Genomic DNA, 13599 nt, shown 5'->3' on the forward strand with positions numbered 1-13599 from the left:
GGACTTCCACTCCCAGAATTCCCCAGCCAGCCTGCTTTAAGATGGACTTCCACTCCCAGAATTCCCCAGCCAGCCTGCTTTAAGAGGGGAGGGCTTCCACTCCCAGAATCCTCCAGCCAGCCTGTTTTACGATGGATGGACTTCCACTCCCAGAATTCCCCAGCTAGCATGCTTTAAGAGGGGAAGACTTCCACTCCCAGAATCCTCCAGCCAGCCTGCTTTAAGATGGGTGGACTTCCACTCCCAGAATCCTCCAGCCAGCCTGCTTTAAGATGGGTGGACTTCCACTCCCAGAATCCTCCAGCCAGCCTGCTTTAAGATGGGTGGACTTCCACTCCCAGAATCCTCCAGCCAGCCTGCTTTAAGATGGGTGGACTTCCACTCCCAGAATCCTCCAGCCAGCCTGCTTTAAGGGGGGAGGACTTCCACTCCCAGAATCCCCCAGCCAGCCTGCTTTAAGAGGGGAGGACTTCCACTCCCAGAATCCTCCAGCCAGCCTGCTTTAAGAGGGGAGGACTTCCACTCCCAGAATCCTCCAGCCAGCCTGCTTTAAGAGGGGTGGACTTCCACTCCCAGAATCCCCCAGCCAGCCTGCTTTAAGAGGGGAGGACTTCCACTCCCAGAATCCCCCAGCCAGCCTGCTTTAAGATGGGAGGACTTCCACTCCCAGAATCCCCCAGCCAGCATGCTTTAAGAGGGGTGGGCTTCCACTCCCAGAATCCCCCAGCCAGCCTGCTTTAAGATGGATGGACTTCCACTCCCAGAATCCCCCAGCCAGCCTGCTTTAAGATGGGTGGATTTCAAGTCCCAGAATCCCCCAGCCAGCCTGCTTTAAGAGGGGTGGACTTCCACTCCCAGAATTCCCCAACCAAATGTGAGAAAGAAGCTCAAATTTGCTCTTTCCCAAATCACTAGAATTTCGACATTCCAGATTCTGTTGCTGTAGCGACTATCAATACTATTGAAAAATCCAGGCTAATTTGTAGGTAGTCTTTGAGTTACAACTACTTCTTTAGTGACCATTCGTCACTGATAAAAGTGATTTATGACCATTTTTCTCACTTCGGACCATGACAGCATCCTCACGGTCAGGTGATCGAAACTCAAGTGCTTGGCAACTGGCATGTACTTATGACTGTTGCAGTGCCCCCGGGGTCACGTGAAGCAAATTCACTTAACAACCGTATTACTAACTTAACAACTGGGATGCCCTTAACCACCGTGGCCAGAAAGCTCATCAGATGGGGGAAAACTCACCTCACCACTGTCTTAGTTAGTGACAGAAATGTTGGGTTCAAGCATGGTCGTAAGTCGAGCCCTTACTGTTTTGAAAATAAGTGGCGCTTAGGGGAAAAACATGATTTCTCCCTCTCCCCCCCGCAAATCTGGGCCTCTTTTGTGAATCAACAGGACCAAACCTTGGTCCAGTGGTGGGATTCAGCCGGTTCGCACCACTTCGGGAGAACCGGTTGTTAAATTTCTGAGCAGTTTGGCAAACTGGTTGTTGGAAGAAATCATTAGGGCAGAGAACCGGTTGTTAAATTACTTGAATCCCATCACTGCCTTGGTCCCTGATTAACCTAGTTTTCATTCAGAAGGCGACAGGAGGCTGTGTTTCTGCCTGCTTTCTTTGCCCCCCTCCCAAAAAAAGAGTTTGCATTGGTTTGTTGTCGCGCTGTTGATGTCCGAAGGATTTTATTTGATCCTCAGCTTCCCCGCTGAGGTTGCTTTCTACCGGCCTCCCATGACCTTCATCCATGCAAGTGACGGAAATCTGCCAGGTGCTCAGCGGAAAAGTCAGAAATGGTGTAGCTAGGATTTCCTGTTTGGGCAGGGGGGTTGGTCTAGATGACCTACAAGGTCCCTTCCGACTCGGTTAATCTGTTAATTGCATGAAAAAGAATGCCAGCTTCCTGGCTTTTTTTAAAGTTTTATTTATATTTTTTTCTTTAATATAGATACGGTAAGTATTCAATAAACAGTGTATTGCTTGGGTCTTTTTACATATATGTATTTTTTTTTTTATTTGCATTTATATCCCGCCCTTCTCCGAAGACTCAGGGCGGCTTACACTATGTTAAGCAAGTCTTCATCCATTTGTATATTTATATACACAGTCAACTTATTGCCCCCAACAATCTGGGTCCTCATTTTACCTACCTTATAAAGGATGGAAGGCTGAGTCAACCTTGGGCCTGGTGGGACTAGAACCTGCAGTAATTGCAAGCAGCTGCTGTTAATAACGGACTGCATTAATCTGTTGAGTCACCAGAGGCCCTGTATATGTATAGATAATAACAATAACAACAACAACAACGAGGAGGAGGAGGAGGAGGAATATGTCAGGAGGGTCCGCAAAATATTAAAATCAAAGCTGAATCCTAGAAACCTAAAGGCATTAATAGATGGGCAGTTTCAGTGATACGCTACTCAGCTGGAATCATCAACTGGACTTTGGTTGAACTAGAAAACTTGGACCGGAAAACGCGCAAACTTTTGAATATGTACCACGCTTTACATCCACAAAGTGACATAGACAGGTTGTACCTGCCTAGAAAAATAGGGGGCAGAGGACTATTGCCAATCCATCAAACTGCGGAAGAAGAAAAAGGAAGTTTGAATGATTATGTGAACCAAAGTACAGAAAAATTGCTGCAGGCTGTAAAAACAGAGAACATTATAAAAAGGAAATATAAAGCTCCAGGCCCAGACAAGATAACTCCTTCTTGCTTAAAAGTCTGTGCTGACCAATTGGCCCCCATCTTCACCCATATCTTCAATAAATCACTAGAGATGTGCTATGTTCCTTCTTGCTTCAAACGCTCTACCATCATCCCAGTGCCGAAGAAGCCCACCATCAAGGAACTGAATGACTACAGACCAGTTGCTCTAACATCTGTAGTCATGAAAACCTTTGAAAGGCTAGTGCTTTCCTACCTGAAAACCATCACGGATCCGCTGTTAGACCCCTTGCAATTTGCATACCGAGCAAATAGATCAACAGATGATGCTGTTAATATGGCTCTGCACTACATCCTACAACATCTTGAGTCTCCAAAGACCTATGCAAGGGTCCTTTTTGTAGACTTTAGTTCAGCATTCAATACCATCATTCCAGACATTCTTCTAACTAAGCTAAACCAGCTACAGGTACTGGAACAGACTTGTAAGTGGATCACAAGCTTCCTAACAAACAGGAAGCAGCAGGTGAAGCTAAGCAGGATCACATCAGATACCTGTACAATTAGCACAGGGGCCCCCCAAGGCTGTGTGCTCTCCCCACTTCTCTTCTCTCTGTATACCAATGACTGCATCTCCAATGATCCATCTGTTAAGCTACTGAAGTTCGCAGATGACACAACAGTGATTGGTCTCATTCGAGACAATGACGAATCCGCATATAGACGAGAGGTCGAACGACTAGCCTTGTGGTGCAACCAAAACAATCTGGAACTGAATACAGCTCGCCTGTCTGGAACCCTCACCACATTTCAGACATCAATACAATTGAACATGTCCAGAAATATTTTACAAGAAGAGTTCTCCACTCCTCTGAATACAACAAAATACCTTATCCCACCAGACTTGAAATCCTCAGCTTAGAAAACTTGGAACTCCGTCGCCTTCGACATGACCTAAGTTTAACTCACAGAATCATCTATTGTAATGTCCTTCCTGTCAAAGACTACGTCAGCTTTAATTGCAATAATACTAGAGCAACTAATAGATTTAAACTTAATGTCAACCGCTTTAATCTAGATTGCAGAAAATATGACTTCTGTAACAGAATCATCAGTGCTTGGAATACTTTACCTGACTCTGTGGTCTCTTCCCATAATCCCAAAAGCTTTAACCAAAAACTTTCTACTATTGACCTCACCCCATTCCTAAGAGGACCATAAGGGGCGTGCATAAGCGCACAAACGTGCCTACCGTTCCTGTCCTATTGTTTTTCTTTTCTACTTCCTATATATATGTTTATACCTTTATATACTATATAACCTTTCTGTATGATAGTTACATATATTGTTGTGACAAAATAAATAAATAAATAAATAAATAAATAAATAAATAAATAAATAAATAAATAAACATTATAAAAAGGAAATATAAAGCTCCAGGCCCAGACAAGAAAACTCCTTCTTGCTTAAAAGTCTGTGCTGACCAATTGGCCCCCATCTTCACCCATATTTTCAATAAATCACTAGAGATGTGCTATGTTCCTTCTTGCTTCAAACGCTCTACCATCATTCCAGTGCCGAAGAAGCCCACCATCAAGGAACTGAATGACTACAGACCAGTTGCTCTAACATCTGTAGTCATGAAAACCTTTGAAAGGCTAGTGCTTTCCTACCTGAAAACCATCACGGATCCGCAGTTAGACCCCTTGCAATTTGCATACCGAGCAAATAGATCAACAGATGATGCTGTTAATATGGCTCTGCACTACATCCTACAACATCTTGAGTCTCCAAAGACCTATGCAAGGGTCCTCTTTGTAGACTTTAGTTCAGCATTCAATACCATCATTCCAGACATTCTTCTAACTAAGCTAAACCAGCTACAGGTACCGGAACAGACTTGTAAGTGGATCACAAGCTTCCTAACAAACAGGAAGCAGCAGGTGAAGCTAAGCAGGATCACATCAGATACCTGTACAATTAGCACAGGGGCCCCCCAAGGCTGTGTGCTCTCCCCACTTCTCTTCTCTCTGTATACCAATGACTGCATCTCCAACGATCCATCAGTTAAGCTACTGAAGTTCGCAGATGACACAACAGTGATTGGTCTCATTCAAGACAACGATGGATCCGCATAAAGATGAGAGGTCAAACGACTAGCCTTGTGATGCAACCAAAACAATCTGGAACTGAATACAGCTCGCCTGTCTGGAACCCTCACCACATTTCAGACATCAATACAATTGAACATGTCCAGAAATATTTTACAAGAAGAGTTCTCCACTCCTCTGAATACAACAAAATACCTTATCCCACCAGACTTGAAATCTTGGGTTTAGAAAATTTAGAACTCCGCCGCCTTCGACATGACCTGAGCTTAACTCATAGAATCATCTATTGCAATGTCCTTCCTGTTAAAGACTACTTCAGCTTCAATCGCAATAATACAAGAGCAAACAATAGATTTAACCTTAATGTTAACCGCTCCAATCTTGATTGCAGAAAATATGACTTCTGTAACAGAGTTGTTAATGCTTGGAAACACACTACCTGACTCTGTGGTCTCTTCTCAAAATCCCCAAAGCTTTAACCAAAAACTCTCTACTATTGACCTCACCCCATTCCTAAGAGGTCTGTAAGGGGCGTGCATAAGAGCACAAATGTGCCTACCATTCCTGTCCTATTGTTTTTCGTTCATTATATCCAATTAATGTAGTTATTGCATACTTATGCTTATATATATATGCTTATATATTATATAGTTACTTTCATGCTTATACTTATATATACTGTGGTGACAAAATAAATAAACAAAACACTCAAAACCATAGAAATGGTGATAGACTTTAGGAGAAACCCTTCCATACTTCCACCTCTCACAATACTAGACAACACAGTATCAACAGTAGAGTCCTTCAAATTTCTAGGTTCTACCATATCACAAGATCTAAAATGGACAGTTAACATCAAAAACATCATCAAAAAAGCACTACAAAGAATGTTTGTTAGCGGCTAATTGGCATGCTAATTGGCTTCCTTCCTTCCTTCCTTCCTTCCTTCCTTCCTTCCTTCCTTCCTTCCTTCCTTCCTTCCTTCCTTCCTTCCTTCCTTCCTTCCTTTTCCTTCCTTCCTCCCTCCTTCCTTTCCTCCCTCCTTTCTTTCTCCTTCCTTCCTTTTTCTCCCTCCCTCCCTCCCTCCCTCCCTCTCTCTCTCTCTCTCTCTCTCTCTCTCTTTCTTTCTTTCTTTCTTTCTTTCTTCTCTTCTTCCTTCCTTGATTCATTCATTCCTTGATTCATTTGTTCATTCATTTCTAGGAAGCTTCCAGATCATCCGTCTGCCGAGTGGGACGTCCCTCTCCTCGCAGAGCTGATCCTCTCACAAATCGAAACCCACCACATCGATTTGGTAATTTAGTTATTTTAAGTCTTTCCAATCTAGGTCAACTTTTCTTTGCTTTACCGACCCGCCAAGGTCTTAAATCAGGGGTGCCAAACTCAAGGCCTACGGGCCGGATCTGACCCATGGGGTGCTTAGATCTGGCCCACGGGGAACAGTGAATGGCAGCCCATGGTGCCTCTGCCAGTGGAAATGGAGCTCAGGAGGGCCGCGTAAGCAGAAGTGGGCTGTTGCTGGTTCGGACCGGTTTGGGTGAACCGGTAGTTGCAACCAGCAGGTGGCAGTGGGCCCGCCTGCCCTACCCCCCCTGCATCCTTCCCCCAACTCCCCGTCCCTCCCTCCTTTCTTTTCTTCCCCCTCTCCTCTCCTCCCCTCCTCCCTCCCTTCCCTTTCCCTTCCTCCCTCCCTTCCTTTTCTCACCTCTATCATACTCTACCCTTATCTTCCTCTTCCTCCCTCCCTTTTCTTTCCCTCTATCCTCTCCTCCCCTCCTCCCTCCCTCCCTTTCTCCCCTCTCGTCCTCTTCACTCCCTCCCTCCCTTCTCTCTCCCTCTTCTCCTTCCTTCCTTCCTTCCTTCCTTCCTTCCTTCCTTCCTTCCTTCCTTCCTTCCTTCCTCCCTCCCTTTCCTTCCCCTACCATCCTGTACCCTTCCCCCAACTCTCCTGTCCCTCCCTCCATTCTTTTCTTCCTGCTCCCTCTTCCTTCCTCCTCCCTCCCTTCCTTCCTTTTCTTCTTCTCTCTCCTCCCTCCTTCCTCTCCTCTTCCTCTCTCCCCTCCTTTCTCCTTCCTGTCCTCTTCACTCCTTCCTTCTCTCTTCTGTCCTTCCTTCCTTCCTTCCTTTCCTTCCTTCCTTCACCTTCCCCTACCCTGTCCTACCATCCCGCATTCTTCCCCCAACTCTCCTGTCCTTCCCTCTGTTCTTTTCTTCCTGCTCCGTTCTTCCCTCCTTCCCTCTCCTCTCCTCTCCCTCTCTCCCTTCTTTCCTTCCTCTCTCTCCTCCCCTCCTCTCTTCTTCCCTCTCTCCCTCTCTCCCCTCCCCTGTCCTCTTCCCTCCTTCCCTTCTCTCTCTCTCTTTTGTCCTTCCTTCCTTTATAATAGTGTAATTCTGTGATAGCTGGAAATCACACAAACCCTTTTTGGGCTCCTTTTCATCCAGGTGGTAACCTTTGACGCCAGAGGTGTGAGTGGGCACCCGAACCACCGATCGGTTTATGCCGCTGTCAGGTAAGGCCTCCCCCCCACCCCCACTCCTGTCCATTAAATAAAGTCCATGCATCCCATCCATGGTCCTGGGCTGGGAACCGGTAGCCAGGTGCAGTTTCTTTTTTTAAAACAAAAATATGGCAAGAATTGCATGAAAAAATATTTTCATCCTGCCCCCAAATGGGGGAATTCTCTGCTGGAAAACGGCTTGAATCTGCAGTCTTGCAAAAGAAGGAAAATTTCGATTAGTGAATGGTGGTTTCATTTGATTGATTGATGGCATTTCTCTACGGACAATCCTCGGATTACAACCGCTTGCTTAGCGGCCGTTTAAAGTTGCGACGCTGCTGAGCAAACGGCACAGCTAGCCCTCATCTTACGACCACAAAGGAGTCCCAAATTTCTGTTGCTAAGCGAGACACTTGTTCGGTGGATTTTGTCCCGTTTTGCAACCTTTTGGCCACCGTTATTAAGCGAATCAACGCAGTGGTTCAGTGAGTCACACGGTTGCTAAGTGAATCCGACTTTTCCCAGGAGGTCGCAAAAGAAGATCGTATGATTCCCGGATGTTGCGACCGTCATAATTGTGAGCTGGTAGCCGAGCATCCAAATTTTGATCACATGACCTGCGACGTAGGGTGCAACGGTTGTAAGTGTGAAAGACTGTCACAAGTCACTTTTTTCAGTGCCGGCGTAAGTTCGAACGGTCACTAAACGAGTGGTTGGAAATGAAAGATGACCTTCAGGGCTTCAGGGACCCGACTCACCACTCCCTGCACGGCCTTGTCTGCAGAAGGATGCAGCCTTGCAAATCTCATGCTGTTAGCAAGGGTGTGTGTAACTTTGGGGCTTCCCCATTGGCAGCTCCTCTTCACAACGTGGGGGTTGTGTAATTTGGCCAAAAAAAAAAAAAAGTTTTTTTAAGAGGAGGCTGCCCCCTAGTGGTCTTCCAGAGCAACAAGAATAGGATAGCATAGGATAGAAGTTTAGAATGGAATGAAATAGAATAGAATAGAATAGAATAGAATAGAATAGAATAGAATAGAATAGAATAGAATAGAATAGAATAGAATAGAATAGGATAGGATAGGATAGGATAGGATAGGATAGGATAGGATAGGATAGGATAGAAGAATAGAACAGAATAGAACAGAATAGAATAGAAGGATAGGATAGGATAGGATAGGATAGGATAGGATAGGATAGGATAGGATAGGATAGGATAGGATACGATAGAAGAATAGAATAGAATAGAATAGAATAGAATAGAATTTTAGAATGGAATGAAATAGAATAAATTTAGAATAGAATAGAATGAATAGAATAGAAAAATAGAATAGAATAGTATATTTATTTTATTTATTTATTTATTCGTATTTTTATACCGCCCTATCTCCCTAGGGACTCAGGGCGGTTCATAGCCAGAATAAAAATATACATATAAATACAAAATAAAACATCAGTTAAAAAACTTATTAAGAATAGAATAATAGAATATAACAGAATAGAATAGAATAGAATAATAGAATAGAATAGAATAATAGAATAGAATAGAACAGAACAGAATAGAATAGAATAGAATAGAAGAACAGAATAGAAAAATAGAATAGAATAGAACAGAATATAAGAATAGAATAGAATTGAATAGAATATAAGAATAGAATAGAATAATAGAACATAAGAATAGAATAGAATAGAATAGAATAATACAATACAATAGAAAAATAGAATAGAAGAATAGAATAGAAAAATAGAATATAAGAATAAGAATAGAATAGAATAGGTCTCCTCTCCAACTCCTAAAAGCTTTAACCAAAAGCTGTCTACTATTGACCTCACCCCATTCCTAAGAGGACTATAAGGGGCATGCATAAGAGCACAAAAGTCCCTACCGTTCCTGTCCTATTTTTTCCTTTCAATATATGTTCCTGTATATAATGTTGTGACAAAATAAAAAAAAATAGAATAGAATAGAATAGAAGGATAGGATAGGATAGGATAGGATAGGATAGGATAGGATAGGATAGGATAGGATAGGATAGAATAGAATTTTAGAATGGAATGAAATAGAATAAATTTAGAATAGAATAGAATGAATAGAATAGAAAAATAGAATAGAATAGTATAGAATAGAATAGAATAGAATAATAGAATATAACAGAATAGAATAGAATAGAATAGAACAGAATAGAATAGAAGAATAGAATAGAAAAATAGAATAGAATAGAATATAAGAATAGAATAGAATTGAATAGAATAGAATATAAGAATAGAATAGAATAATAGAACATAAGAATAAAATAGAATAAAATAGAATAGAATAATACAATACAATAGAAAAATAGAATATAAGAATTAGAATAGAATAGAATAGGTCTCATCTCCAACTCCTAAAAGCTTTAACCAAAAACTGTCTACCATTGACCTCACCCCATTCCTAAGAGGTCTATAAGGGGCGTGCATAAGAGCACAAAAGTCCCTACCGTTCCTGTCCTATTGTTTTCTTTCAATATATGTTCCTGTATATAATGTTGTGATAAAATAAACAAAAATAGAATAGAATAGAATAGAAGGATAGGATAGGATAGGATAGGATAGGATAATAGAATAGAGTAAAGTAGAATAGAATAGAATAGAATAGAATAGAATAGAATAGAATAGAATAGAATAGAATAGAACAGAACTGTGATGGCGAACCTATGGCATGTGTGCCCGAAGGGGCATGTGGAGCCATATCGCTTGGCATGCGTGGCATTGCTCGTTCCTCTCCCACGTTTTTGGCGCACATGCGCATGTGCTGATCAGCTGGCTTTTGTGCTTGCGGCAGTGCCAGAAACCCGAAGAGCTTGTCTTCCGTTTTCCGGCACAAGCATGCACGCTGGCCAGCTGATCGGCGTGTGCGCATGTGCTGCAGTAACCGGAAGACTTGCTGGTACCTTATCCAGTCCGCGCATGGCCCCTGGGCAGCTCTTCTTCCTGGTCACGGCCCTGATAAGAGCGCGTGCACACAAAGTGAAATTCGCCATCACTAAAATGGAATAGGGGAATAGAATAGAATAGAAATATCAACAAGAATAGAATAGAATAGAATAGAATAGAATAGAATAGAATAGAATAGAATAGAATAGAATAGAACAGAAATATGGAAAGTAGAATAGAATAGAATAAAATAGAACAGAACAGAATTTGAAATAGAATAGCATAGCATAGAACTTTATTGTCCTTTTAAATGTACATTAATCAACATACATTGAAATGAAATTTCATTGCATTCAGCTCTCAAAGGGTCACCATTTGTATATTGTAGACCAGGGGTGAAATGCTCCTGGTTCGGACCCGATTAATTGATCCGGTAGCGATGGTAGCGGGTGGTTCGGAGAACCAGTAGCAAAAATCCCTGGTCCCCATGCCCGCCCGCTTGCCGGCTTGCAGCTTCTTTTAAAAAATGCTTTTAAAAGGTAAAAAAAAGAGGCTCTGACGATCCCACTGTCGTGTCCCACTCCTCCGCTGCCGGCCGGGTCAGGGAAATCCGAATCAGGCGTGCCTCTGCAGCTCTGCCAAAGTCCTAGCAAAGTCCTCAGGGCAGGCAGGAGACCAGAAAGTGACTTCAGCAAGATATGTTAGACTTTGCCTGACTCAAGGAATGCCAGAAAGCAGATCCTTTATATAGGCCATGGGGTGTGGCTCCATGACTCAGCACTTATCCAGGCCTGCCCCTCCCTTCCTTCTGTCGCCTCCGCCTATCAAGTCTTCTGACGCGAGGGTCACTCCAGTCTGCAGCTGTTGGCAATTGACCTCCCTCAGGCTCACATGCTGTGGAGGAGGGGGAGGGGTCTAGTTGCTCCGTTTGCCTGGGCATGGAGCCAGAGCTGGGGGCTGGAGATACTTCCTCCTCTTCAGCCTGTCTGGGCATGGAGCCAGGGCTGGGGCCGGGAGGCATACTAGGACATTCCTCCGTGTTCGGAAGCAGATAAGAAGGCCCCGACTGTGGTGAGATCGGACGAGACACAACACCCACCTGAGCTGCCTGATCGTCAGAGCCTTCTTTTTTTTATTTTTAAAAGCATTTTTTTTACAACTTCTTCGGCCGAATTTGTAAAAAAAATGCTTTTAAAAGTAAAAAAAAAGATCGCACGCCACAGCTGATCACCACCATCCCATGCATTATTCTACTTACCCCATGCCTCCTTTTGGCATGCACTGCGCATGCACCGCACCTCGCATTTGGCATGTGGTGCGCACTGCACATATGCGCACAGCGTGCAAGCGGAGCCAGTGAACCGGTTGTAAACCAGTTCAGGTTTCACCACTGTTATAGACTTGTATGTGTCGTGTCCCATTCCCGCTCCGACAAACGAGTCAAGGAAGTCCGTAACAAATTTGGCAACGAAGCCTTTGCAGCTTCCCAAGTTCCTTCGAGGTTTATCAGGGCAGGCAGGAGTCCAAGTTGTGACTTCAGCGATAGGGTCCGATATCAGCAAACTAGATAAGACTTTGCTTGACTCAAGGTTGGAATTCCAAAAGCAGGTCCTTTATATAGGCAGTGGGGTGTGGCTCCATGACTCAGCGTTTATCCAGGCTTGCCCCACTCTTCCTTCTGCTGGCGTTGCCTCTCAGATCTCCGGAAGCGAGGGTCCACCCACACTGAATTGTCTTCAGCTGGATCTGCTGTCAGCTTCTGGGAAAGGGAGGGGTCAGAGGGAGTAGGCCTGGGTAATTCCACCACCTGGCTGGCTTCCTGCTCTGAAGGCTGAGCCAAAGGAACACACGCTGTATGAGTGAGGTTTATCGGGCTTCTCCTTTCACTCCTGGAATCCTCTCCGGGCATGGGGCCAGGGCCGGGGACTGGAGGCATGACAGGCCGTTCATCTTCATTATCAGACTCGGAGTCTGATAAAAGGCCCGGTTGGAGACGGGAGAGGCCCGGCTGAGGAGAGGAGGGAGGACGAGTCACAACAGTATATCTATTCTCACCTGTCCTGTTTCCTCTTCACAGGTCCTTGCACTCCAAGAGGAAAGTTCCAGAAGGTTGGTGTTTGTTAATTAATCATTTATTAACAAGGTATTTGGTTAACAAGGAAGACCCGTAAATGAAGCCATTGACCTTTAGCATTCACTCTTTCCTCAACTTACGACCACCATTGGGCCCAAAATTTCTGTCATTAAGTGAGACATTTGTTAAGCGAGTTCTGCCCCATTTTACGACCCTTCTTGCCACAATCGTTAAGGTCAGTCACTGCTGTTGTTTAGTTCCTAGCCCGGTTAAGTGAATGTGGCTTCCCCAGAGGCTGCGGCTGTCATAAATGCGAGTCAGCGGCCAAGCATCTGAATTTTGATCATGTGATGTGACTGTGGAATTCTGGGAATGGAAGTCTGCTCCTTAAAGCTCTTGTGACCCAGGGCCCAAGTAGGTAGTAGGAAACTCAGACATTGTAAAAACAAATAAACTTTATTCGAACAGCTGAGAATGACTTCATTCCCAGTGTAGTTCAATTAAATTAAAGCAATTTCCTCCCAACACAAATTCCTCAGTCCTATCACCAACCTTGGTCCAATTAGGCAAACTGCCAAAGGCCTTTCTTGGCCAAACGTTCAGAAGACGCCAATGCGAAACAAATGCAACAAGACAAAGCTATCAACGTTGTTTTCTGGCAAAGAGCCCAAATGCCGTTGCTGGTCTTTTAAGCCTTATGGGAGGGGCCAATTATCTCCTGGCATTACTCCTGAATCGTCCTTTTTGCTTGAGCTGCTCTTGCCTTCTGGCAGCTCTTCTCATGCGTGCATTAGGAACAGGCTCCTCCTGTTCCTCTGCCTCACTACTGTCAGTCTCCGGAGGCTCTGGAGTCCGCACCTCACTCCCCGATGGCCCTGGCCCCACCTCTGGCTCTGACACAGAGCCCTCATCCGGGCCTTCCCCAGCCTCCAGGACTGGCCCTTGTTCTTCCTCAGCCTCATCGCTCTCCGACTCTGTTGCCAGCTCCGCAGGCTGCTGGCGGACCACAATAAAAATTTCCAAGACTGAGAAAGACAATTCTAGGCAGGCAATCCCTTTACTTAGTTGTTCTCCCCATCTGGAAATTCTTTTTCACAATTATACTGTCGATATAATTTACTTGGACTTCAGTAAAGCATTTGATAAAGTAGACCATAACCTACTACTAGATAAAGTAGAAAAATGTGGGTTAGACAGCACCACCACCAGATGGATTCGTAACTGGCTGACCAACCGCACTCAACGTGTAGTCCTCAACGGAACTACATCCACATGGAGGGAAGTATGCAGTGGAGTACCCCAAGGCTCTGTTTTAGGCCCAGGAC

The 13599-nt window shown here is 44.3% G+C and overlaps 1 protein-coding gene across 1 annotated transcript in view; it reads left to right on the top strand.

The window, feature by feature from the left end:
• Positions 1-13599, top strand: part of PIGL (phosphatidylinositol glycan anchor biosynthesis class L) — a 41726-nt gene that overhangs the window by 12698 nt on the left and 15429 nt on the right. The window contains exons 3-5 of the mRNA XM_058164002.1: positions 5996-6086; positions 7235-7302; positions 12278-12309. Of these exons, the coding sequence (XP_058019985.1) occupies positions 5996-6086; positions 7235-7302; positions 12278-12309 (191 nt within the window). The remainder of the gene's footprint in view (positions 1-5995; positions 6087-7234; positions 7303-12277; positions 12310-13599) is intronic.

The sequence above is a fragment of the Ahaetulla prasina genome, chromosome 1, assembly GCF_028640845.1.
Source record: "Ahaetulla prasina isolate Xishuangbanna chromosome 1, ASM2864084v1, whole genome shotgun sequence".
Classification (NCBI taxonomy): Eukaryota; Metazoa; Chordata; class Lepidosauria; order Squamata; family Colubridae; genus Ahaetulla; species Ahaetulla prasina.